The sequence below is a fragment of the Zonotrichia albicollis genome, chromosome 1 (genome assembly GCF_047830755.1).
Source record: "Zonotrichia albicollis isolate bZonAlb1 chromosome 1, bZonAlb1.hap1, whole genome shotgun sequence".
In the NCBI taxonomy this organism is placed as follows: Eukaryota; Metazoa; Chordata; class Aves; order Passeriformes; family Passerellidae; genus Zonotrichia; species Zonotrichia albicollis.
Window position 1 is genome coordinate 13,890,593 of NC_133819.1, and position 27,074 is coordinate 13,917,666.

The window sequence follows — 27,074 nt, forward strand, 5'->3', positions numbered from 1 at the left end:
AAAGATACTTCTGTAAATTAGAGTACATGGCATACATGAACGTGGGCATGTTACAGAATTTAAAAGTATAAGTTGGTTTTTGCAGAAATTCACCACTTGTCTATTTCTTACTAGGAAAGAGAGGTGTATTATACTTAGCCTTTACAGTAAAAATAATTCTTTAGAAACATGGTACTAAACAGTAAGATGGTACTAAACACAATATCTTGAGTGGCACGTAGAGATCTTAAGACAAAATATTTAACTTTTTTTATGTTGAAGTACAACAATATTCAAAGAGGGGATTTTGAGGGATTATTTACCTATAGGATAGGTAACAATGGTCCCAAATAGTGTTTTTTTTCAATATTTTATGCTTTTGATTTCTTTTTTGCCAGCTAAAGTAGAGATCTATATTGTATGCCCTTTTCTGGGAGCCAGAAGATCTTTCTGTGAATTTCCTTTCATATTGTTTATTAGCAGTACACAATCTTCCCTTGTTTAAAGATTTTTAGCTTGCACACCAAATTTTGCCTGCATTATTGCGCTCATGTTTCTGCCAGTGTTTGAGCACCATTGATAAATGTATCTTCAGCATGTTTCTGAGGCAGCTCACTGAAAACCTGACTGCCTGAGCTGAGGTCACTTTAGAAACCTGCAGAAGAAACAAAACCCAAATACAGTTCCCCCCATTTCTGATTAGGGAGTGTATCCACTGTGGCAGGTACTTGCTCTGTGGGGAAGCAATGAGTAAATATATGGTTGTTTGTCATAGCCAAGTTAAAAGCAGGAGAAACTATGAAAAATCTACAAGTAATTTCACATATGGAGAGAAAATTTAATGCAAAATTTTTAAATTAAGAAGTTTCAGGCAGGACAGTTTCTGTTTATGCTTTACTAAAAATATTTTCTGATACAGACAGACCAGATAAATTTCTAGCAATAGAATAAATACGTTTCTTAGGAAGAAAAAGAACTGTTTTATTCTCCTGCAAATTATTCCTATGTTGGACTTTCTGTTCTGATTGACTGTGTATAGTGCATCAGATGTGTATATCTTTTGTTAAAACTGTAAGTGAAATCCTTGGTACTTTTAAATTAGAATTGCTTAATGCAGTAAGACAAATCCATTGTGTGTGTAACTGAATACTTGCAGTGGTGTATTTAAAACTGTGATTAATCATTGTTAGAAGTCACGTGCTAAATAAATGATTTTCTCTGAAGAGTGAAAGGTTGCGTGATCTTGATAAATGTTCGCATGATTTTTTTCCCTTCCTACAGCACTCTTAGTCCAGATGTTGATCCAGTACTTGCCTTCCAGCGAGAGGGTTTTGGACGCCAGAGCATGTCAGAAAAGCGTACAAAGCAATTTTCAGATGCCAGTCAGTTGGAGTTTGTTAAAACACGAAAATCCAAAAGCATGGATCTAGGTAGTGAGTGATGTTTTTTCAATTTCTTTTTATTTGAACCTGATTTTCATGTTGTAAGTATATAGATTTTATAATTCCAAACAGATTGTGTATGTGCAGTAGTACTGCACATAATGTCTACTTGTGAGTAGTAAAGTACTTAGTTGAATGGCCAAGTGGCCTGGGTGTTGTTTGTGCTTTGTAAATGTCCATACATTCAAATATCATAGCCCTCTGGATATATGGTTTTGCCTAAACACAGTAAACAGTATTTATTGAAATGGAGGTGAAAAATGCATTTACCAGTCCATACAGAATGATTGCATAAAACTGTACTGTGCTGTGGTTCTGGGTAGCCAGGTTTATTTTCACTCCTTGATTATAATGCAGTTAGCCTTAAAGGTCGTTTATAGTCTCTTATTTTGTAGATGAATTCAGAATTAGAAATTGGGACTAGTCTGACATCTGTTTGAGACCCAAGTTTTAATATTTATATCAGAAGCCCTATAAAGTAGCAGTGGCTAAGACAGGCAATCACAGTGATCATTTAAACTGATAAACCAACTGAGAATAAGTAATTGCTAACAAGCCCATCAATTTTTCTGCCGTTGCATTTAGATTCTGAAGTGCAGACTCTAGTAACCTCAAACAGTGAGTTTCGATGGCTTAAACACACAGAATTCCCTTCTCAGAATAATAAAATACTATGCAATTCCTCCTTTACAATAGTTGTGTCTTGCCTACAATCCCTAATTCGCAAACATCCTCAGGCTGCAGTCAGGTTGGAGGTGTTGACTTGTCTTGACGGGTGCCGCGTGCTAACGTGTCAATAACATATTGTACCTGCCCGTGATGTGAACGACTGACACTGCATGAAGGTTACTGGTTTGCTGCCACTTCCCCCCAGAATGTTTGCTTACTCTTGCAGTTTATTTGCATGAAGTAGGACATTTCTAAGGTCCCCTAACTTGAAAAGAAAATGTGCAAAGCAGGAGGAATGTTGAGTGCATGTGGGGCATGGGCACTAACTGGGCTAACCGTTATGCATTTACCTTTTAACAGTAGCTGACGAGACTAAGCTCAGTACAATGGATGACCAGAAAACAGGTAAGAATTGACAGTAAGGCTGTTGCTATAGAAACCTTGGTCAAAGCAGCTTACCACAATTACAGAACTGCCAGTCAAATTGCATGAAAACATGAATATTCCAGTACTTGCATGGCTGCTTTCTATTGTGAATAATCAAGTCGTACAGTAAAAGAAAATTTTTCTATAGGATAAGTATCCAGGGTAGTGTATTCAGCCAGGTCATGTAGGCAGACACCTGTTTCTGCACTTTAAACTCATCAATATTCAGAGTTGTTTGGGGTTTTTTGTCCTTTCAAAAAAAAAAAAAATTCTTGGAAAATCTCCTCCTAGCTTCAAACTGCAGTGCACAGAGAGATGATTTAGAAGAGTTGAGTGTTTGGCTATTACAGTGCTAACACAGTGCTTGAAAATAATTATTTTAATTAGAAAACTGCTGCCTTTGCCTTAAGTGGTCATCAGATACATGTTGTGCATTGAGTTGAAGATTATTTGTGCAAGTTGATTTGCTTTTGGAGCTGAAACCCGAGCATCGTAACAGAACAAAAGAATATGTAAATAGAATCTTTTCCACATACCATTCATTGTAATGTTTCACAAATGATAATGAGAAATAGCTTTCAAGGCATATTTTTTTATTAGTAATTAAAATAATGCACCAACTGCAATTATGAACCTTTATGATTTATTAATATAAGTTAGCTTTTGACCTGCAGAATGCTATTTTAATTAGGCTATATCCAGAGGACACCATAACATTACTTAGCTCTAATTAGGAACAATTCACCTTTTTAACCTGAAAATATTATTTATTTTATCATGATTTGAGGAGTAGTGCATTCAATACAGAATTTACATTTACTAATTCACAACTGCATCTCTGTTTAACTGGACTGTATTACATGAGTAGGAATACTAAAAAGCTGTAAGTAATCAAGTGATAAAATTATCATTTTTATTTGAACGGATAAGTCTTCTAGCTTTTAAAACGTTGCAGAATATGGCCACAGACTTGCAGCTTTGCAAAAAAAGAATGGGTAAACAAAATCAAAATGTATGAATGTTTTGGAGGATTAAAGCCATCAGAGTGTGAATGTATGAATTGTGTTAACGGTTGTGGTAATAATTGATGCTTAGGAACTGCCTTCACCTCTGAGCATTATTCACATAAAAGCAAGTTAAAGACCAAACTCAAAATTATTGTAAATTATTTTTCATTTTCTTACTAATCTGTATGGTTGACTGGGTGTGATTAGAATGGTGTAAAACCTGTGTGTTTTAGTAAAATAACAGTCTTCAGGCTTCAAGAGTGCATAGTGATCTTGGTGGTATCAGTAGAGGGTGGTATGAACTGAGTGTAGTTTTTCTTTATGTGTAACACCTGGATTAAATTCCAAAAAAAGAGACAAGTTGGGCAACTTGGGTGAAAGAGCATGACCATGCTGTCTGGACTAGGCAGTTACATATTTTGTGCACAGCAAATGTGCTGGAAAAAAGTTTCAGTGGCTGGAAAAAAGGAAAACACCTTTTGCTGTACTTTTGTTTTATTTATCTTGTGTGCTTTTAACCAGGTTTTGTATATAAACACTGGATATCTCCCATTACTGAAGATGGATGTAGCTGTTAAACAAACCACTTACTGTAGTTTGGCTTAAAAATTGTCTGGTTCTAAGGAAAAAAAAAAAAAGCTTCAAATGTGTGGTGAACTATGCTTTAATGAACTCTAAAAGCCAGAAAACTTCAACATGTATTTACTTTAGAAAAGATAAAAACAAACTCTGTTACTGTCACAGTTGGATTTAATAGTATTGGCTGAAAAGGAGAGCACAGAACTCTCCAGCTCTAGTTACTGTAATAGTTTTTTAATTATTTTTCTTTCTATAGTTCACTTGAAGTCCCTAATCCTTGCAGTGTTTACAGTTCATCCTAGAGGTTAGAAGTATATTCAGTAGCAATTGAGCATGGCTCATTTATAGAGTACCAGGCATACTATAGCTCTAGGTCCTTATTTTTCCATAGGCATGTTATGAAAATGAAAAGAAAAAATCAAATAAGATTTATTTAAATTATTTATGGATTTATTTTTACACAATGCTTTTTAATTAAACTTTTATTAAACTGAATCAAAATGAAACTTTGATGCAGTTTCTTACTTTATTCCTCTCCTGCCTTCCGCAGATGAAGTGTTGATCTCTTAGTGTCTGAACTGAACTAGAAATGGAAAAATTTATCAAATGCAATGGAGCAGATATTACCAAGTAAATAGACTCACTGATAATGTCTTTCAAGAAGGTGTTTAGAAAGTAGACTTTATGCCTTTGCAAAACTGGTTTAATGAAATCCAGAGAAGTTTTTGGCATCAGTTGCAGGTAGCATTTGACTTGACAACTCATAAAACTAATGTTTCAGAAAGAAAAAAAAAATTGTAATTTAAAATGATTTAAAAGAATGTGCTGATGAAAAATTTGCTTTATAGACTAAAATTAGCCACTCTGGACAAAACATCATATATCCCTTGACACCATGGGGTTTGCCTTTGCAAATCGCCCGAGCGGATTGGTGTCACTGTATAAATAATTACATTAGGGTTAGATGAGGGGAGGCACAGTGAGTTGCTAAACAGTGTCAGCACAAGGGAGAAACAAAGGATAGGGATGGGGAGCAGCACACAGGCTTGGTGTGGTGTCTGTGTGCTCAGTGTCCCCTCGGTGTGTGTGCCATGGAGAGGCAGCGGCGCAGTCATGAGCTGCATGGTGGCTGGGAGGGCAAGGCCTGGCCCTTGTCCCCGAGGGCTGGGGACACAGAAAGTGCAGGGACACGTGTGGTGGGCAGGTGACAAAGCCCTCAGGAGATGGACAGGGTGTGGGCACTGTGAGCTGTGAGGAGGATGCATGGTGGCAGTCACAGCAGGAGGAGTGCTGGGATACAGAGTGATGAATCCACCTCAAAGGATATTTGTTAGGGAAATTGTTGGAAAGGGAGATTTTGATAAACTTCAAATTTTAAAAATGATAAAAGCATCCCTTTCATCCTCAGTCATATAAATATGCTTTAAGTAGATGTGTCTTTTCCTCTGCTTTTTTCTACTTTAAATTCTGATGTCAAAATAGAGGTAGGACTCATTCTGAGCAGATAACGCTTCTGATGATTACCACCAGGGCTGTAAAGGCTGGAAGAAAATGCTGACATTTTTGTGTTTAGAAAACAACGTTTTGATGTGACTCATAAATTTTAAACAGAGTCCTTTTTAAAGAAAGTTTGCTGGTTTTTACCAGATTATGGGTAAACGATTCACTTTCTGACTGGTGAATTCTAGTAATAAATTCTTAACACACTATTTACAGGGACCTAACTGTGTATTTTTAGAATAGTAGGTTTGCTATGAAGTAGCCATAGAAGATAGTGAAGGCATTAAAATATACATAGCTCTATGATCACACTGATAAAATTGCTTGTGAGACATTTCCCCATTTCAGATTCTGCAGCCTGTTCACATTTGTGTTCATGGCCACCCAAGTTCAATAAATATTCTTATCATTTATGTAATCCGTTATTAGTTTTACAGTACTGAACATTAGGTCATATCCCAGATGGGATATCCTTTGGGAAAACACACTTACATAAATACAGTTCTCACAAAGGTCTATATTGGGTGTCAGGAAATTGAACTTTTTTTAGTGTTCTTTATGAACACAAATGGGCACATAAATGCCTTCTTTATAATTACTGTTTACAAAAGGAGCCACTCAGTAATTAGGAAAAGATATATGAGCATTTCATTTGGAAGGTTACAAAGCAGAATGTGGAATAAGGAAGTTTACAGTAAGCTGCTATGTAAGAGGACACCCTTTCCTTTTGTATATGAAATTGGATCTGTCAAACAGCTGGTTTATATACGATTGTCCCATTTCCTCTTTTTTTTTTTTCTCCAAGATGTTGCATTTTTTTTTTCCTGTCTCATAGACAGTTAAAAAAATACAATTAAATACTTTGAAAAGTAAAAAGCAAAATAAAGTCTAATTTCTTGTGTACTGCAGGCATTAGTGGAAGAATAGCAGACTAGACCATGGACTAGAAAGTGGACAGTTTTATAGGGCACTGTCTAAATTGAAGTGCTTTTAGTTGGCAGAGAGAATATTCTGTAAAACACTCGCCTTAGACTTCAGGCCATTTTCAGAAGTTTGGCAATTCCAGACTGCAGCTTGTTTGCACAGCTGGGAAGCCACCAGCCCTCCCTGGTCCCAGCTGGCCCTGTGCTCTGCCCCCAACCATCCTCACAATCCTCAGCTCTCTAATAAGTACAGGCTGTGTGTGAGAGGGTGGCTTCTTCTAGGAGATGGGAATTCATGAAGATAAAATGTCTCATTTGTTGGGGTGCATTATTTCTGACCAAGGATCCAAGCAGCAGAACCACAGACTCCTGGGTGAACCAAACTGCAGAGCTGTGTGGACCTGGGAGGGCAGATGTTTGGTTTGTTTCTGTTTACAAGTTAAGATTAACAGTAGGGCAGCTGAAGGGAAATACTTTGACAGCTGCTGTTTGAATTTATTTGATCTGAGGGATTTCAGTTTAATGTAATTGCTCAGACTTTTAATAGCTGAATATAAAATGACACATTCACTGCCTTGCTTCATCTCATACCAAGGTAACAAATGATGTAGAGAAAATTTGCCATGCTGCTGTTCGGCATCTCTTCTGTGGGGACAAAAAAAACCCTTTCCTCCCCAGAGAATAGTTTTAGTAGAGCAGTAGCAGTTTTCCACAGTTTAAGGTAACTTCACATACCTTTCATAAAGAACAGTGACAGATGCAGTCTCCCTTCTGTCTCCTAATTTCTTGCAGAATAGTGATAATCTTCAGAATTTTGTACTATTCTGAGATAAATCTTTAAAAGAGCTAGTTTTCCTTTTTTACACCTTTATTCACACCTATGCTTGCTAATGTACTGTTAATATTGAAAATTCTTGCCTTGGCTCTGTCTCAGTGGTGGCTGGCTGTGAAATTTATTTTTGCCAGATAAGGATGCTGATGTCAACTAGGTAACAGCCCACCACCTGTGACTGTTGTGGTGCCCCAACACTTCTTTTTTGTGCTCCCTTTGGGTAGAGAAAAAGCCTCCTACACATCCTCATATTACAGGTGAGGGCTCTGCTCTCATAATTTCAGGAAATGTAGCCATGATGATGATGTCCCACCTCATCTTGCTTTCCACTCCCAAATCCTTTAGAAAATCTAGCTAAGACTGTTCTTGTACTTCTGAATAAAATCAATAAAATGGGGTGGTTTTTGTTTTTTTTCCCCCCTGAAAGATTCTTCCAGTTTTAACTTTAGTATGAGGTTCAATTGTGCAGTTGTGAGGTGATTTCTAGTGCGAGTGGTTGTCTAAGAACAAAAGCTGTACATTTAACCCACAAGCCTGAGGATTGAAGTCTGGATGCAGAAAGGCTGTTGCAGAACACTGCCTGAGGCTTCCTTGGCACATCTCTGGACATGCTGTCCCCTCATCAGTGACAAGAGCTGCCCTCAGCCCCAGCTGTAGTAGTGCTGCCCCAACAATCTCTCCTTGTCACTGCCAGGAATGTGTTTATTTGCCAGCTGGTTAACTGGTATTGCCCATCAATAATTCCACAGATTATTGTTAAGCAATTTCACAATCTGAGCAAGTCAGCTGATATTTCTCAGAAGCATTTAATTATGAAGTTGTTAGCAATTTGATGCAAGTCTTTAAAATTCAGACAAACAGCATGTTCCTTGAAGCCAGAGGTCAGGCTACTTTGCAAGACTTTTTTTTACACTAAACATGATAGGAGCCATGCCCATAATCTGCTCTCTGTTTATCAATTGCTAGTACAGAGGAAATTTTCTGCTCAAACCAAAAATAGTTAATTGTTTTGTTAGATGCTGTTAGATATGCATCTGTGCTGCTTGTGTGAGCTGTTTTTAAAGCCCCTTTATCATTTAAATTGTGTAAAATAATAGTAATGGATGTTGGTCTCTCTTCACTGATTTGAAAAGCCAGACATTGCTAACATTGTCAGTTCCACTGACTGTGACTTGACATACTCATTTGCTTCTGAGACCAACAAATCTGTGGAGAATTCCCTACAGATTATTGAGAGATGATGTGAATAATGTTAAGTGTGTCCCCAAAGACTTTCAGGATGGATATGCATAATCAAGCATGCCGTTCTCAATACTAATTCTAATTACTTTTTCTCCCCCTTTAAATCACTAAGGTTCCCCAACCAGAGATGTGGGGCCTTCATTAGGTCTGAAGAAATCCAGCTCGTTGGAAAGCCTGCAGACAGCCGTGGCTGAGGTGACACTGAACGGTGACATTCCCTTCCACCGCCCACGGCCGCGGATCATCCGAGGGCGAGGCTGCAACGAGAGCTTCCGAGCTGCCATAGACAAATCTTATGATAAACCTGTAGCAGATGATGATGATGAAGGCATGGAAACTCGTAAGTAAACTGTTGTTTTGCATAATGAGTGTTAATGGCATAGGTTAATTCCTTTAGAAAGTGGCTAAAGCAGTAAAGCATAATTTTAGAATTTTAAAAGAATGGAACTAACTTCATTAATATTTAGGCTTTTTCCCTTCATTTGCTTTAACAGATTGCTGCACTCTGCAGCTTTCTTCCTTTCTATAATAACAGAATAAGATTATTGGGAATGTGTTTACCTAAATTACTGTGAAAATATTCTGTAAGATGGCTAATTAAAGTACTAATGTAAACTAGAAAAAAAAATAGGTAGAAAGACAAACCCACTAAATTGATGTTACGAAAATATAGGCATCTAACTTTGAAATAGTACATTTGTAGTGTTGGGGGGGATAAAAAGAAATCACTGTCCTTTAATTAGAGTGAGTAAGGTTGGCAGATCTAATAAAATATAAAGTTAATGATCAGCTATTACCCACCCTAATGGGCATTCATTTACATTTTCAGTTCTTTAACCTGAAGTATGACCCAACATGTGGAAAATGTCATTAACATAAAAGAATCACTTCAAAGCTAACCTTATCATTATTGAACTATGTAAGAATGGGCTGGTAAAATGACAACTCATATTGAATGAAAATAGTATGAATGGTAAATTACCTCAATCAGGGGTTGCATTAAAATCATTGAATTTTTAACCTTCATGTTGTACTACTTTCAACTTGCCACACACCAGCAGAATTTTTTTTTAATCAACCTGCAGCTAGTTAGAAGTTTATGAATGAAGATGATGATGGGAAGGTTGAAGTAGTAAAGTATTTATTCTGAATTTAATGAAGGCTTAAAAAGAAATTTTTTGCTCTTTTTAAAGGTTTTAATTTCAGAAATTTGATTTCATAAGTATCATTCCCTAATACTCTTTTATAAATTACTTCAGTAACCACTTATTTTTAAAAAACTCTTGGCCTCTTTTTTTTTCTAAATCTGCCTCTTTTTAAGAGTGTTCTGAGGCCACAAGGGAGATCATTTTGCCAGTCACTTTTCTCAAAGGTACCTACAGATGGAATTAATTCTGCTTTGCTTTTCCAGCACATAACAATTTCAGACAGTAGTGAGGCTAAATGCTGGTTTCTGCTGCTGGCTGTCAATCTATTTCTGGCCGGTAGAAGAATAGGTGTTAAAAAATGTGTAATGATCCTGCTTATTCTTACAAACTGCATGCCTGTGTTCTTTTGGGACATCAGACCATGTTTTTATATAAGGCCTTGTTGTTGTGAGCCCACTGATAGCAATATCCTGGTTTGAGGCTTCAGATATCTGAAGTTTATCCACAAGTTATAGATGGTTTAACTTTAATTGATCAAAAATATAGCAAAGCTGTTGTTGTGAAGCACTTTCAAGGTGAGTATAGGTTTATGAGATTCTGGTAAGGGTTTTTAAGCTTGTTGATGCAATGCATAGAGAGTAGCAAGGAAGTATTTTGAGCCCTTTGGATCCTTCACATGGGAGCAGCGGGGTTGCAGCTTAACCCCTGCAGAGCCCAGCCCCAGGCAGCTGCGTGCTCACTCCCCCACCAGAGGGACTGGGGAGAGATTTGGAAGGGTGAAAGCTGGAAAACTTGTGGATTGAGATATATTCAGCTTCATAGGAAAGCAAAGACCACACAGACAAGCAAACAAAACAATTAATTCACTGCTACCCATGGGCAGGCAAGTGCTCAGCCATCCCCAGGAGAACTGGGCCCCATCATGTCTGCTGTTACTTGGGAAGGCAAACACCATCACGCCAAATGTCCCCAGCTTCCTCCTTCTACCCTCAACTTAATATCCTGAGCATGATGCCACGTGTTCTAGAATATCCCTTCTTTGGTCAGCTGGGGCCACCTGGTCCTGGCTGTGTCTCCTCCCAGCCTCCTACACATCCTCAGCTTCCTCACCACTGTGTCTGTACAAAAAGCAGAAAAGGCCTTGGCTCTGTGTAAGCCCTGCTCAGCAATAACAAAACATTTCTATATTATCAACCCTGTGTTCAGCACAAATCCAAAACACAGCCCCATAAAAGCTACTGTGAAGAAAAATAACACTACCAGCCAAAACCAGCAGAAGCTGGGACCAGACAAAGCCTTCTCACTGAAATGAAAATGTCATGGGTGAGTCTTTGCCCTCATCTCTGGATGAAGTTGTCTCACACCATGGACCAAGAACCATCTCATGTCATGAGAGAGCAAGAGCAAGGATTGTCAGATCCCACATGGTGAAGAAGAGCTGAGCAAAGTGTGACCAAGCTGTGTGTGTACAACTATGCATTTTGTTGTTCCACATATGGCAATGAAACACCCAAGTAGTATTCCAGAAATTTCAAGTGCCAGATTCATAGAAGCAGATGAGTAGCAAAGCAAATGTAAGAAGTTGATTGGACAGAATTCAGTCCTTGAGGATTTTTGCTTCTCGTGGTGATGGAAGAAGCTTAAGAGCTGTCCCAGCCCTTTGTCACCTGCCTTCCTGAAAATGTCTGTATCTGCATTAAACCTAAAAGCACTGCAGTCTGCTTCACTTTGTGTAAATTTTATGTGGACTTGAGCTTCCAGAGAATTTACCAAATGGTGTCTTCAGCTGGACAAAGTTTGGGCACATATGAATATGTAGGAGTTTAACAATCTGGATCTAATGTAACTAATACCTCACTGCTGCCATAACAACGTTGCCTAAGTTTTTTTGAAATTGTATTTAATTATTCCATAATTGTTTGAAATTAGAATGTGACTTTCTGTCATTATAAAACCCAGGCAAACATGCTGGTGATCAGTTTGGTGATGTCCTTGAGGTTGGATCCATTTGTCTTGCTTGAATTTTTTTTGCCGTTCTCCAAGTGTTTCAGTGCTAGAAGTGTTTCTTTGTCTTCCAGACAGTGACCCACTTTGGGTTAGCAAATAATAACACTGCAATGTATTTTATAGAGGAGTACCTAATATGTCATCATTCCATACACAAAAGTCATAAAGAATACAGGTAGCATATGAGACAAAGGGACTGACTCTTCTAAGTGTCTTTGCAACAATGTGCTATTAAATTACTAAGTGTAGGATTAAAATCACATGGCACTGACTGGTTCTGAGGTAACATTTTAATTATTTGAGAAGATGTGTGTGAGTTTTAATGGCTATAAAGAAGGAGCATTTGTGGAAAGAGATGTGGGTGTTCAGCTTTTACAGATAATTTTTCCTGGTTTTGGGGTGTTTTTTGTTGGTTTTTTCCTTTTTTTTTGGTTTTTTTTTTGGTTTTTTTTTGTTTTTTTTTTTTTTTTTTTTTTTTTGTTTGGTTTGTTTTTTTCTTTAATACTTGAAATAGCTGACTAGAAGCAAAATGTTTATCTTTAGTGGCATGAAGAAGAACAAGGAATTTTGATTGGGAGAGATCAACAAAGCTTTCTAATCTTTTGCTGAATCTTAATTGCTGGAATCTAGGGCTGTATTAAATATCACAATAAGAGGCCTAGAAGCTTAGTGGCAAAATAGTTTCACATTAAGTAGCTTTGATTCCTCATGTGCATCTTTTCCATTTTATGGACTAATTAGGAGAATAGCTTCATAATACCTGTTTGTGTAGTTCTCTATACTGCAGTGTGGTTCATGAAATGACACTAGTGTTCAGTTTAATTGATGTTTAAAGTATACTCCAATTTAATTTTTTGGCTTCAGCATCCTGAATGGAGAGGCAGGAGGTTGCAGGAAAAAAAGGAAATAACAGCACCAAAACAAATACATCCTGCGTTTTGCAGTAACCTAATGTCATTACTGCAACATAACAAAAATTAGAAGTTTCATTTGTAGCCTGGGTTTGAATTTTAATTGAGCAGCATTTGCATTTGTTCTAAACACTAGTAATTATGTGTATGTTAATTGCAGGATGACTGCACTGCATAAAAGTAAAACAAGCTTCTTCATGTCAGGTCCTTTTAAGAAAACTGGAAATCTATTTAGTTCAGTGGAGAGACCAGTGTTTACTCCAGGAGAACAGGCATCCCAGTTCACAGGCCTCAGTCTAAGCTACTGAGTTAATTGCAAGCAAACTGTGTATGATAGACAAATATTAATTGCAACACTAATGCAGAAAGGAGACATTGTTCTCATGGAACGTACAAAATAAATAGCAAGTGGGAGCTTTGTGTTCTGATTCTGGCCAGGACAGGGCTGACTATGGCCAGGACCCAGAGGTTATTCCATACCACCTCACATCATTTTCCAGGGACAGGGGAAGGGGTCCCTACCAGGTCCTGTAGAGTAGTGGACAGAAGAGTCAGGTGTTGTCAGGGGTGAGAACTTGTGGGCCAATCATTCCTTTCTTTGTGCCAATCGTTCTTTCCTTGTGGGCCAATCATTCTTTCCTTGTGTGCTCTTTCATTCGTGGTGTTGCTGTTACTGTTGGTTTTCTTATCTCATTGCTGTTTCCAGTAAATTGTTCTCATCTCAGCCTGTGATCTTTACCTTTTGTGCCTCCAGCTGTCCTCTCCATCCTGCTGCAGGGGCAAAGGGGAAGGGAAGGGGAGCAGGTGGGTGGCACATGTTTTGGAGAGTCTGAGTAGGACCACCAAACTGGGGAGTACCCTTCCTAAACCATGACACACTGTTGTGGCAAGTTGTTCTGCAACTCAGCATAGCACAGCAAACAATATATATATGATTTATTTAATGTATTGTTATGTGACTATGAACAAACATAGGTCAAAACTGATTCATCTTTAAAATTCTAGCAGTGAAGTTCCAAGTAAACAGTTGATCTCAAAATTTGTCAGAAATGTCATACAGTTTTTTTTTTTTGCTAATTATATTCGTTTGCAAGTACAGTCTTTTAAATGTCTAGTTAGAACAGATTGTAGCTATAAATTAACATGTGAAAAATTAACATTTCTATTCCAAAGTGTTTTTCCACAATTCTTTTAATAATAACTAAATATCATTCCAGACACTGATTAAGAAGCGCTGGGACCAAAAAAAGTACAAGAACAGCTAGTACAGAGGCATGTATAGGACCTATTAGTTTCCTAAAATACAATAACATGGATATTAAAACTGTATCTACAGTTGAGAAGCTGCTGTATCATCTGCTTTACTCATAGCAGTCCTGAATTAAATGTCAAGGCCTGGCCACTCTGGGGGTTTGTACTTGAGAGTGCTAGTTAAGATTCAAAAACAGTTACTAATGTTGAGATGTATCTGGCATGGTATATTTTTCTTGAAATATATCTGTGTGATCATCCAGGGCTGGAGAGTATTTATAGAAAACTTTATATTTGGTGAATAAGTGCAAAGTCTATTGGACACATCTGTGGATTGTAATATTAAGGAATAAAGAGTATTTTGCAAGCAACTTTCTGAGAGAGAGAAGACATATTGAATGGCTTTCTGTCAGTGATTTGTAGACTTTTCAGGTTCAATGATTTACTTGCAAGGTGAAGATGAATGATGACGGAGAAAAGCAAGTTTATATTCTACAGTAGTCTACATATGAGAAATTTCTGAAGAATTACTCTCTTCTGTTGGCTGTAAAAGTGGTGCTGAGATCTTGAACAATATTAGCAGAATAATATTAAGAAGTAATAAATATAGGTGAAACTAAAAAACATTTTTTTCCTTCTATGAGCCATGACCATTTCAAAATCTTATTGAGTACAAAAATTCTCCTTCTTTTCCATATACTGTAAATATATAAGGCAAGGCTGTGTTTTTTTCAAATTATACTGCCAAAAGTTGTTTGGAGCCTTTGTATTCATTGGAGCTACAGGAGGCAACACTAAGTATGCATCTGTGATCCTAATTGCTGCTTTGTGCAGTCTGTTGGAAAGCTGGGAGATGGTTGGAGCCCTACTTAAATGTGATGATATAAAATGTTAGAGCTCATGGAAAGTCCCAGCTTCACAGGGCATGCAGTGCAGTGTTCTGACCCACCAGCTTGAAGTGTTTTGTTTCTTTCTTACTAAACTACTGAAGCAGTTTTCTGGTTTTCAGTGGATTTTCTTCTTTTAGAAATTTTTCTTTCAAACTTTCTGAACTACATGTGGGCTGTTAAATCTAACCTTGGTTGTGCTTTAGGACTCCTGGTCTTTGATTAGAAACAGACAAGGAACATTTTATCTGCCCTTAAAGTATTTAACTTGTTCCACTGGATGAAATCTCACCTCAACCTCCCAGGCTGCCCCATCTCAACCAAGAATAACACCAAAAATAACAATCATGGTGCATGATGTGTTCTAAATGGCTCCAGCAAATGAAGAAGCATAACTAAACTATTATGTTACTTGCAGAAGGAAGAAAGTCTATTATGGCTTGCATTGAGGTTTAACACTCCCTAATGACTTTCATATTTTTATGAGAATATAACTGAGAATTTATGGACAAGGCATGCTGCACTGGTGTTGTTACTTCTTGCAGATATTTCTACATCTCTCCTCAACTGATTTAGATACTGAAACAAAATGGACCAATTAATATCACTTTGCTAATTCTCTTTATTAATCCATACGTTATCCAGAGTACCCATAAAGTGCAAATTGTGTTTTGCAGAATGGTCTGCAAAGGTGAATTCCTTGCTTTTTTGAGTTTAATACTTCTAATGAAGACTCTTGGAAAACCATGTAAGCAGATACTGATTTAAAAAAAAGAGTTTATTGTGGTTTTGCATATATCCTGCTTCAAAATACGTTATGGAATATACCAAAAATCTGCTCTTTTTGTTTGTTCTTACGTCACTGATGTTTCTTAATATGTGCTTTCAGTGGAGGAAGACACAGAGGAGAGCTCAAGATCTGGGAGAGAATCTGTGTCCACAGCAAGTGATCAGCCATCCCACTCATTAGAGAGACACATGAATGGAAGCCAAGATAAAGGTGACAGAAAAAAAACTGGAAAGGAAAAGAAGAAAGATCGAGATAAAGAGAAGGATAAAATTAAGGCAAAGAAAGGAATGCTGAAAGGCTTAGGAGACATGTTCAGGTAGGTACTTTGCAATCAAATGTAGAATTAATTATAAAAAGAAGTTTGTTTTTCTAATTAGTCATTATTGTAAATTCTTGCTGAGGCCATATTTTACTATGCAATTCCATACACGGTGTATATAGGCTGATCTCTCAATTTTTCAGTCTATGGATGGTGTCATAAAGGAGAAGCAGCTCAGAATGAAAGAGAAGGAGATGGCTGGCAGGCCAAAGGAAAGGAATGGCAAAGAAAAAAGTAATTTTAAGCCACAGACTGCTTGGTTTTGAAAGAGTCTTTGGTGATGTCTAAGTAAGGCACATATCCTTTGACAACTCAAAACATTGGGGATTTTGTTTTATTTTTCCCCTTTAATACTGTACCCAAAGCTTATGTGTTGCTAAATGAATGTTTTTCTTTGCTTTACTGTTAAGACTATTGGTATCATGAAGGCAGGATGTGAAAGAGATTAATCAGTTTGAGACTGAGAAACAGCGTGCTTCTCTCAAGGAAGACAGGATCTAAGGTTGTGTGCTCTGAGAATCCATAGAGAACGGGTCAGTGAAAACCTGATTTACCAAACACTGAGTTCTTTTTAAAGGAGTCATCTCTCCAGCAGACATGAGTGAGCTGAAAGGAGCACACTGCTGAGGTACACCCTGCTGTTGTGGGTAAATGTTGTAACATGACAAACATCTTTGATCACTTGTGGAAAGGGGTGAGAGAGCAAGAAAACCAGTCCTTCTTTTAGCCAGCTAGAGTAAATAAACACATTTCAAAGAAAAAGCAATATTAAAGCAGTGGTTGTTTTGTTATTTAATTTTAAAGTGAGGTACTGGTATTATTTTAATTATTTATTAATGATTCTACTCTGAAAGTGTATAAGGGGAGTTTCAGTTAACTTTCATCCCATTACTTTCTTTATCCTGTAAAATATTAGTTTAACATGTGTTGTAACTGCACAGCTTCTTGAGAATTGTTCTGTGACTGAGAATGATATTATGAGAGTAGTAAGTAGAAAAAGTGGTTAATTAGGAAAAAAAGTAGTTAATTTGAAAATACAGTTTTGAAATCTGCTTTAGGAAACACTAAATAATAGCAGGCTCTTAGACAGTGTATGTCATAGAACAGAAGAAGAATTATAAGAGATTGTCCCTCGTGTCAGGTAGGAAGGGAGTCCTTCAGCCTGCAAAGCCCATGGGGATGCCCTCATCCTCTGGATATTTGCCTGCCTCAATTCAAGCCTGGAGCAGAGCATGGCACCCCACTCTGGCAGAGTGTGGAAGGCAGGAGATGTGAAATGCTGACTGATTCTTTTCTGCACTCTGTCATTTTTAAACAGCAGAAATGCCAGGTAAAATTGAGGCACAATATGCATGATAAATCCTATAGGCTCTGAGTAGTAGCATCTTGGATACCTTGAGTGTTGTCTTGTGAGTTCAGTCACAAAGTTTTTACAGCATCTAGAAAACTTGGGCAGCTCCATGGGCCAGGCAAGGTAACCTTTTCTGTGTGCTTGATAGAACACTTCTGAAATGTCTAATTTGGAAACAACACTCATTTGAGTGATAGGATGATCCAATGCTTTGTTGTTTGCTCTTCATAACAGTCAACATTTTCTTGAGGTTTTTTTCCTTCACTACCATTTCTGAGTGAACTTTACTTTTCAGTCTCTGCTTAATTAATGTGAGAGCTGTGCTATCTGGATATGGCTGGCTCCTCCTGGATCTGTAAATTAGCTTGCACCTTGTCAGCCCACACAAGAGAGGTGTTCCTGGCAAGGAAGAAAATGGTGATTGAGAGAATTAAGCATTATGTCTCATTTCCACTTGGTGCTTGATTTGCTTTGTTGACAGGCTTCTCAATAATGTTTGAGAGAAGGGCTTTGTTATGTCTGCAAAATAAGCTACTACTTCTACCTATAACATGTTTTGTTTTTCTGTACATTTGACATATATCATAGATATCAAGTAATCACTGAAAGAAGTTGCGTGATAGAAAGTAATGATGACAGTAACATTTAAAATTCAAACCAGGATCAAAGCATAATTGGATGTTTTAGTTCTGCACAACGTTGTAATTTCTTTGTCGTTCTTTTTCTTTTCTCCTTTTTCACTTTTTTCTTCCTTTTCAGTGCTCTAATTTTTAAAAAATATTTCTTCATTAGGTTGTATGGTCAAAAACACTTGTGGGATGAAGTTGCTATTAACTGACACTTTATTCCAAAAAATATGTCTGTATTTAGCCAAAGAGCTTTTCATTACCTATATGCAAACTGGCATCTCATAAAGAAGAGTCTGTGTGATGTATAAAAATAAGTCTCCTTGTGTTCAGTAAAAATCTTAGGATTTACTGCTGGAATCTTCATTAAACTCTACTGTGAGATGGAAAGTCTCACTAGAGAACCCTAAGTTACCTTTATCCTTCAGCATCTAGTCATCATTTCCAAGAAATCCCTGGATGACTGAGATAAGTCAAAATCATAAGTAAATCTTCTAAACACCTCCATTGTTTTGCTGCTTGTAGTAAAGAGGATTGACAGAACCTTGGTGTAGAGCTGCAAACTGCAAAACTGTGTGGCTCTGGCACACACAGCTCCTGGTATTTCCAGAGACCTTTGCTGGCATTGGGCTGTCGACAAGCTGGAAGTTCACCTTCTGACTGTGACATAAATCTGCCTGAGCATATGTGTATTTCAAACTGACACTTCAGGACACAATGGATTATTTAATTGTGCCATTTGGCTGAGAAGTCTTCTCGCAAATGAAAATAGGACAGAAGTTAGCCTAGAAAAGTGTTGAGCAGAAATATTGGTCTATTGGAGGAGAGGCAGGTGCTGCAGTGCTTTGCTTAAACCTGAATCTGTTTGTTTTATCTGAGTATTGGAATCATTCTTGTCTTAGCCTTTCAGGAGGATCATGTGCCAGATCCTGTGGCCTGTGAAATGCTGTGCAGCTCCTCCTTCTTCAGTCAGAGGGTGCCTGGATGGCCATTGCCAGCTGAGCAAATAGCTTTTGGGAAGCTGAAATGAAGTTCTGCTAGCTTTTTTTCTCACTGCTGAGAAGCCTTCATTGAATATATGTATTGACATCAGAAGTTTATAAAAATCTGTATGCTTCTCCAAATGCAATATGAAATATGTTTACTCATTTTGAGTCTGATTTTATTTTTAAGTAGAGATTTTGTTTCTTGATAAAAATTAACCTGACAACACCAATCACTTGTTGAAGAAGTTATTATAGTGCTGCCTTAAGGAAGAGTCTTCACAGTTTCAAAGAGTGTGCCTGTAATTAGTGCTGGTAGATGTACATTAATTTAATGGGTCTCTGTGTTGTGCAATTCTTTGACATTCCTCTCCTGAGAGAGAAAAACAGTATATGGTGCATTTTTCCTCTTCCTTTTGCCCCTATTGTGTACAGAGTATTTCTATGAAAGTTTATCCCCAGAGGATATGAGAGAGGAAGAGCTGAGATGTTATATATGAAGATTTCGGATGATGATGAAATGACACATCTGCTGTGGTGTTGCTTCACTGGCAGTCCCTTTACTTAATTCATGCTTCTTCCCAGTGTGCAAGCTTGGATAAAGTTAGATGGGTGACTGAACTGATGATACAAAATATGTCCAGCAAATGGTCAGTCACAGGACAGGATGTGTCTGAGGAATAACATCTTTAGGTGAAAATGAAACTTCCAAGACGTTGAGAATAATGAGGAGAAAGAAGCAGCTCTGGGTTTCTAAAGGCAGGAAAGGGAATAGTAGGGAGACTAAGCTAGCTAGTCATGTCTTGCTAAAAATATCTAGGGACAGTCATTGCCTGATAAAAAATCCGCAAATCTACTGAAAAAATTAACCCTTGATATGACTGGAGAAAAATGGCTTTGAAAATTCATAGGGTATGTTTAGATTTGTGTGGGGAGCAGATGATGAGAACAAAAGATGGGGAATATGACTTGTGTCTTAATCTTGGGTTTCATCAAGAAATATCTGCAGCAGTTTTGGGGGTCATTTATGGAATAGAGGTAATGTAGTTTGATGCATCTGTGGAAAAATATGTTATATAAAGTAAATAAATTTTCTACCATAGGAATTAGTACCTGAGTCACACATAAACCTGACTTTCCAGGAGAAAGTTTATGGAGAACATAAGCACTGTGTATTGAGCTTCATAGAGGAAGACTGTATGCTCAAAATTAATCATATGCATAGATGTTTTTTGTATTGGAGGTTGCACATTTTAAGATCTGGCCTGTTATATTGATGGAGATGTAAAGTCATAACATATGGTGATCCTTAATTCCCATTTTAAGTGTTGTAGCACATAGGTGGGTAAATCAATGCACTGAATAACCAATGCAAATGTAATATCCCCAGATTAAAATCTAATCCTAATTGGATTTAATTACATTTCAAATGATTACTGTGAGCCTTGCAGTGTTGCATCTTCCAGTTCTATGAGAGGAAATAGATAATTCAGTTTGCAACCTTGTTTAGCTGAAATCAGATATACTGCTGGCTGGTTTTATCCCCCCACACAGCTGTTTCCAAGGCGCACTGGACATGTCCAGATTTATAAACATACTATTTGTAGCTCTGAATTACACATTTCAACCACATGAGCTATCTGAGACCACTGACTAGGCATTTGGGAGAATAACCTATGTGGATTACTGTTGCTTGTTACATGACTTCCTTGTATTGCCTATTCTGGTTTTCATTTAAGTTTTCTCATTGTAATGTCTGTGAGGAGATGAAAAGCAACTCACAAAGGTTATACCACTGATTTGGTAATAACCTTCTTTCTCTTTCATTTAATAGCAATCTTCAGACTTTTAACTGAGCACAATAACTAAAACATGTCTGAGTTGTGTAAAATACTGTTGAATTATATCCTAATCAGCAGGACTGGCAAATACTTTGAACTTGATAAAACAAAATCGGTGGTCTGATTTCTGTCATTCAGTAGCTCAAGATGCAGCAATAATGACATTTTCCTTGGAAGCATGACTAATAGGACTTTGTATTGGTGAATGACACTTACTGATATATGGCCTTAATAGAAAACATGGGAATGAGCTCTGAAAGTTAGAGGGTTTTTTTTCCTCGAGTGCTCATGGAATAAAACACAATAAATCTTGAGCCTTGGAACACAGAGGAGGAGGTTAGTGCTTAAACACCCATCAGCTGCATCATTTCAAACTTGGAAGCTCATTGTTGCATGCTGAGTTGTGCCTGGGTTTGCTAATGCTCATAAAAGAATGCTGCCGACAGCTTGTGCTGCTTGTGCTGAGACTTCCATCAGAAACACTGAGCTGGGTCGTTGGTCAGGTAAATGGAATCTGCGGCCATTTGTGCTCTGGCTTTTGCCTGCTGCTATTACAAGCCAGCTGGCACAACTGTCATTAAGTCCACATCTGCTTCCCCCCTTCTGCCACCAGATAGAAAATGCGTGGCTTACTGTAATCCTGGATGCAGGGTCTAAGCAGGATATCCTTTCACTTTAGAGGAGGAGCACCGACCTCATCCTGTCTGCAAGCTGGACACTGTTGATGCACCTTTTCTGTCTCCTCTGGGCTACTTTGTCCTGATCCATTTTCAAAGTTTCAGCTGACCATTGGGACGCACAGCATCAGAAGAGCCTTGCAAATCAAATCAGCCATGCAGCGAATTGTCATCTTTGATGCAGACGATTACCCAGGACTCTTACAAGGGTCTTTCAAAGCATTTTCATATTCTTCACTTACTTCTTTCCAATTAAAACTAAATAAGGGACTGAAAGAGATAAGCTTGGTTGGAAATAACTTTTCTTTTTTGGAAAGATAAGCAGTGCTCCTTCCTTTCTCTGTGCATTTCTGCCTGCTGCTGGATGGAGGCAGTTGATTTGAGCAAAGGTGTGTTTCATTGCCTGCAGCCCCAAGCACACCCACTTTAGACTAAGATGTCATTGGGGCAGGGGGTAGTGGAATGGCAAATTTATGTTTCTGAACCAAACAAGTTCACATAATCTGTCAGGGATTTAAGGAATGCAGCTTCATTAAGTGGTTAGTAAACTCTATGACTTTTAAACGAAACACAGAAAGCAGTGGTATGCAATTGTGCAAGGGAGATTTGAAGTGGGAGATTAACATAATCGTATGTGGCTTTCTGGTTTGCCACTCTGACAGAAAGCAGGGATTTTGCTCCATGTGTTCTTTACTCTGGATTTTCCCAGAGTAAATCTTGAACTTATAAATCTGATGGTGGTATAGTGTATGGAGGTTTGGTTGTTTTGTTTTTTTCTTTTTAAATTTCAATAGAATCAGGGCTCTTGTTTCTAACATCCAGAAGTAAGTGTCAGGATGACTTGTTACTAGAGATGAGTTCATAGTGGCTGCTAACATATTCTCCCAGTGTTCTTCCTTTGCTTGTCAGCGACTTTAAATAGAGAACCTTTGACACCTTCAGCACTGTCTTTGCCTGCAAAGCAAGCGAGGGAGGCAGACAGGGTGACAGCTGAGCCCCCTGCCATCCTGCCCGGCGTTCTGCACACTTCTCTTCCAGGCCTGCTGGATGAATATAGAACACAAGTGTCAGGGATGACACCTTCTTTATAATCTCTGCAAAGCCAGCCTTTTCAGGGAAGAATTTGTTGACAGTTCAGAGATTCAAAGTCAATTTCAGTTTAAGCTCCTATAGAAATAGGATTTTTTCTTCCACCTCATGTGATTATTGAAGACTAAATATGCAGTGCCCTAGTCCATAACAAGGCATCATAAATAAATACTGTCTTGAGACATGAAGTATTTGCTAGGTGAAAAGCTCTGTTAATGACATGTGTTTTGTTATCTCTTGGAAAGCTTCTTTGGAGGTTTAATTCACTACTGATAGTACCTGTACATTGGTATATATTGTGGATGCTGTAGATTATGTTTTTAAAGCAGACTCATCTTTGAAAATCCTTTTTAAAAAAACGAAATAGTAATGTTGACTTAGAGGAAAATGAATGCAACTCAATATAGTTTTGTATCTGGGATGACATAGGTGGTTAAGTCACATTTTCTTAAGGTACTGAAGTTGGCAGCTGCAGGACAGCTGATCCTTTTCTAAAAGGCAAAGCTCCAACTTACCACTGCATTTCAGTCCCCAGGAGCAATGATTTGTATTTGTGCTGTGTTGGCAGGCTGATGCCTCCTGTTTAGATGTTAACTTGTCCTACTATTGTGCAAAGAAATAGTCATTGAAGACATAATAATGCAACCCCTCAGTGAAAATGGCAAAATGGGATTAAAGCAGTGTATAATTTCTGGAATAGAATACACTGGCATGGAAGTAGTTGGTGAGCACCTGTGTTTCCCTGAATGCAGTAGGAAAATAGTAGCTATAAGGCTTTCAGAGGCCTTATTTAGGTTTTTAAATTGTTGCTTCAGGAAGAACGAAGAGGAACACGAGTTCCGTAGAAAGAATAAGAGAGAGGGAAATACTAGAAACATGGTGACAGTGGGACATAAAGTTGTATTTCTCCCACTGTGAATCTGTTGATGACTTCTAGAGGAAAGAAAAATAATTATAAGGAGCTGAAGAGATATCCAAAGTACTGCACTCTTAGTGATTTGAGCAAGAAAGGTTTTTGCTTGGTTCATCTCCTCCTCACAGCAGCCCAGCTTCAACTTTTCATCAGCTGAGTGTCATGGCCAGTTTATTTTCAAATATCTCCAAGGAAGGAGAGTCACCAGCCTCTTTCAGCTGCCTGTTCCAATGCTTAACCACTCTCCTGGTGAAAAGTATTTGTCCTTGGTAAGTTAGGAATGAGAGACAGTGAATAATTGCTGGTACAAAAAATGTGAATCAACCAGCATGTACTTATGCTTCTCATGAATCAAGAACATGTGGATGTACAATAAGATTTTCATGCAAAAAATTGACATTTTAAAGGACCTTGTGTTACCCTCAGGGACTGCTGACCTCACAGGACCCCAAGAGTATAGGAAGTAACATACCTGTATTTGAGACTCCTTACATTCATGGCATGCTAAATGTTAAGGAATAATTTCTCTATAAAGAGGGTTTTTGTTTTTTCATTGTGCTTCCAAGCATCTTACTCCAAATTGTCTTTGACTGGCAACTGTTAGGATACTGAGCTGATTGTCTGATGGGGTAATAGTGTCTTATAAGATCCACTGAGCTAGAAAAGGTGATTATTTTCTGTGGAACTGAGGAAGAAACAGTTGACAGGAATCTTTCTTTCTACTATTTCGTGCTACACCAGAAAATGTCACCTGTTTTTTGTTAAATATCTAAAATTAGTGTTGCATTAATGCTGATATTTTCCATTTTCATCCCAAAGTACATATATCAAGTAAAACCTCAGGCATTTGTAGTTCAGCCAGTCACAAAAGGAGGAAGTTTATTTTACTTTTGAAGGGGGAGAAAGAGTTCTTTTTAATTCCACTCATATTTGGCTGATTCCTTAGGATTTAAGGTAAAAGCATAAGAATTTGGTCGCACAAGAGTTAAATGACACCCAGGAATTCCCTGTATCCCAGTACTTTGACACTGAGCAGTGGTAGCTCCCAAGGCTGGGATACCAGAATTGGATGATCAGGTGTTCCCAGGGCTTCAGGGATCTGTAGCTCAGGGGTTTCTTGAGACACTGCCTTTGTGCTCAAGTACAAAATACAATGTGTACACATATTCTGTTCTGGGCAATTTGTCCTGTTACTGATCCTTTGGGGTATATTTACCTAATTCCAAAATAATACAAAATTTGAGGTATGCCATATACAAAAATGTCTTTTAGAGATTGTGTAAATGACTTTTGTATCAAGGAGCTGCTTTTGCATTTCAAGTGCCCAGGCCTGATTGCAGTGCACTGCAGTAGATCTGGCTCATTATGTCAGCATTTTATGGCACTCAGGTAAGCATGTTTACAAAGTAGCAGTAAACCTTTTTGATGTGCAATAACATTTCAGTAGTTAATGTAGTGTTCCACCATGTATTAAATTTTACCACTTCTGGGCAAACTTACAATAAGCAAAAGTGAAAGAAAGGGCTGTAGATGTTTATAAAATAGACCCTACTGGAATGAATTCAAGAACTGGTTTTACAGTGTATGTTTGGTCTAGCTGATGATGTGGTTAACAGTAAATTTTGAAATGTTTGCTTTTGCAGAAGATAAATTCTTAGTTTCTACGAATGTTAACACTTTTTTCAGGACTTTTTTGCTATCAGTCTTGTAGCTCCAAGTCCAAAAAGGAAAAAGAACATAGTATAGTTTCATAAAACTGCTTGGCGAACTTGACTAATTTCAATAAATATAACAGCCTACTACTGATAGGCTGTTTTTAAAGAGTTTGTATGTCATGTTGAAAATATGTTGGAAATGCTGTATTGGTAGATAAATTCTCTGTTATAAATAACTACTTCAACCAATGTTAACTGATTTTTAACTTCACAGATTGAGCTTTGTCAATGAAATCTGCATATTTAGTCCTAATGTTTTTGGCTTGCAGTACAAAAACTCTTGGAATTTGGCAAGTTACTTAAACTTTCAAGAGGAGCTATTTTCTCATTTTAAAAATACGATAGTACCTAGTCCATGCTAGTGTCTTCAGGGGTTTTGATGTCCTATGATGTTTCCTGCATTGTATTAATATGAAATATATGTATGCTAAAAACATATGCCTGAGCTCCCAGATACTGGTGTTGAGTGTAGTTTGAAGGTGGATGAATGCTGGATGGATGTTGGAGAGATGAATCACTGAAGATGTAGTTTCCTTTTTCATGCTGAGCTGTTATAAGTAGTGCTTGGTAAAAAAAAGGCTAATCAGTGACCAAGTTTATGGATTAGCTTTAAAGGATCTGAAAAAGAAGATTAAAAAACAAAAATGCATCTAGAATCTTATCTTTATCAGCAATTTTCAGTACCACAGTACTAAAGTAGTATATTTTTATACCAATTGCAAGTGCCTCTAGCATATTCAACACCAGGTGTGTTTAGCATGCAAGCTGAACTGCTGTTACACATTTCAACAGCAGCATACCACAAATAAATCTCAAATATTTCACAATGTTGTTATAGATGCTATCATTGTCTTTAGCACATAGTGCTAAAATCCTGAAACTCAGAGCACAACATGCTGGCACAAGCAGGAATTTCAGATGTAGTGTGACAATTAAAGTATTTCTTTTCTCTGATGTTGCTGAGCAGGTAATGATACCTACAATATTATAATCTCTAACCATTAGGATTCCTGGTATCATCTGAAGAGCTCCAAATACTTTGCAAGTTGTATTTGCCTTTTATAACCCCAAAGGAAGAAAACTGCTTGTGTAAGTTAAAGGAAATGTGGAGAATCAGTGCCATTTTCATTGTTGGAGTTTTTTTTCAAGATTTATTTTAGGCTATATATTCAGAAGAAATAGTGAAATGGCAGTGATAATTGCTGTATACTCTGAGCCTGAGCAGAGCTGTTATCCTTTCAAGAACATCTCAAGAGCCAGATATCTTTGAAGTCAAGTCTGGGTTTATTTTAAACATCATCTCTCTGGATTTCTAAATAAATGCAGGCCTAGTCATTTGCTTCCTATAGTGCCTGAGCATGTAGAAATGAGAACAAAAATGTCAGTGTGCATGGGGCTGGTCCAGGTCTGAGATTTTCTGTGCTAAGAGCTTATTTATAGGGGTTGGGAAAAGAAATGAAACCAAACCAAAAAACAAGCCACCCCAACTCACCACCCCACATCTCTTGCCTGTAATTAGTCCTGAGCAAGTCCTGCTTTGTACATCTTTTGAATCTGAAAAAATCTCAGCTCCCAGCTTGGCCCTGTGTAAATCACTATTGATGTAGTTATTTCAACTGCTTTCAAATTCTTACCATGAAGACAGCTCAGGCTCTGACTGCTGGCAGCTGCAGGATGCCAGGCATCTCCAGGGCTCCAGGTAGCTCTGGGCAAGCCCTGGAAGCAGCTGCTGTGGGGACCTGCTGTCCCAACAAAGATCCACCTGAGTCTTGCTGCATCTGCTCCAGAGATGGATGTTCTGGTGCTGCTGCTGCAGTGCAAAGGCTTGCTCTTCATTCTCCACCCAGAAGATTCACCATGTGGAAACTAAATTTTCCTGCTGCAGGGTATATCAGCTGATAGAAGAGACAGAGGTATGTGGAGCCAGCAGTGACATATTAATATTTATTACCCAGAGCCTTGGCTCA

General features: G+C 37.9%; 1 protein-coding gene across 16 annotated transcripts in view; it reads left to right on the top strand.

The window, feature by feature from the left end:
• The window catches only part of PARD3 (par-3 family cell polarity regulator), a 443,154-nt gene that overhangs the window by 288,493 nt on the left and 127,587 nt on the right, over nt 1-27,074 (top strand). For 10 of the 16 annotated variants that reach the window (XM_074558690.1, XM_074559146.1, XM_074558839.1 and 7 more), the window contains 4 exons: nt 1,261-1,412; nt 2,451-2,495; nt 8,712-8,939; nt 15,693-15,909. In XM_074558690.1, the coding sequence (XP_074414791.1) occupies nt 1,261-1,412; nt 2,451-2,495; nt 8,712-8,939; nt 15,693-15,909 (642 nt within the window). The remainder of the gene's footprint in view (nt 1-1,260; nt 1,413-2,450; nt 2,496-8,711; nt 8,940-15,692; nt 15,910-27,074) is intronic. The other 6 variants (XM_074558763.1, XM_074527887.1, XM_074559293.1 and 3 more) reach the window with 3 other exon arrangements.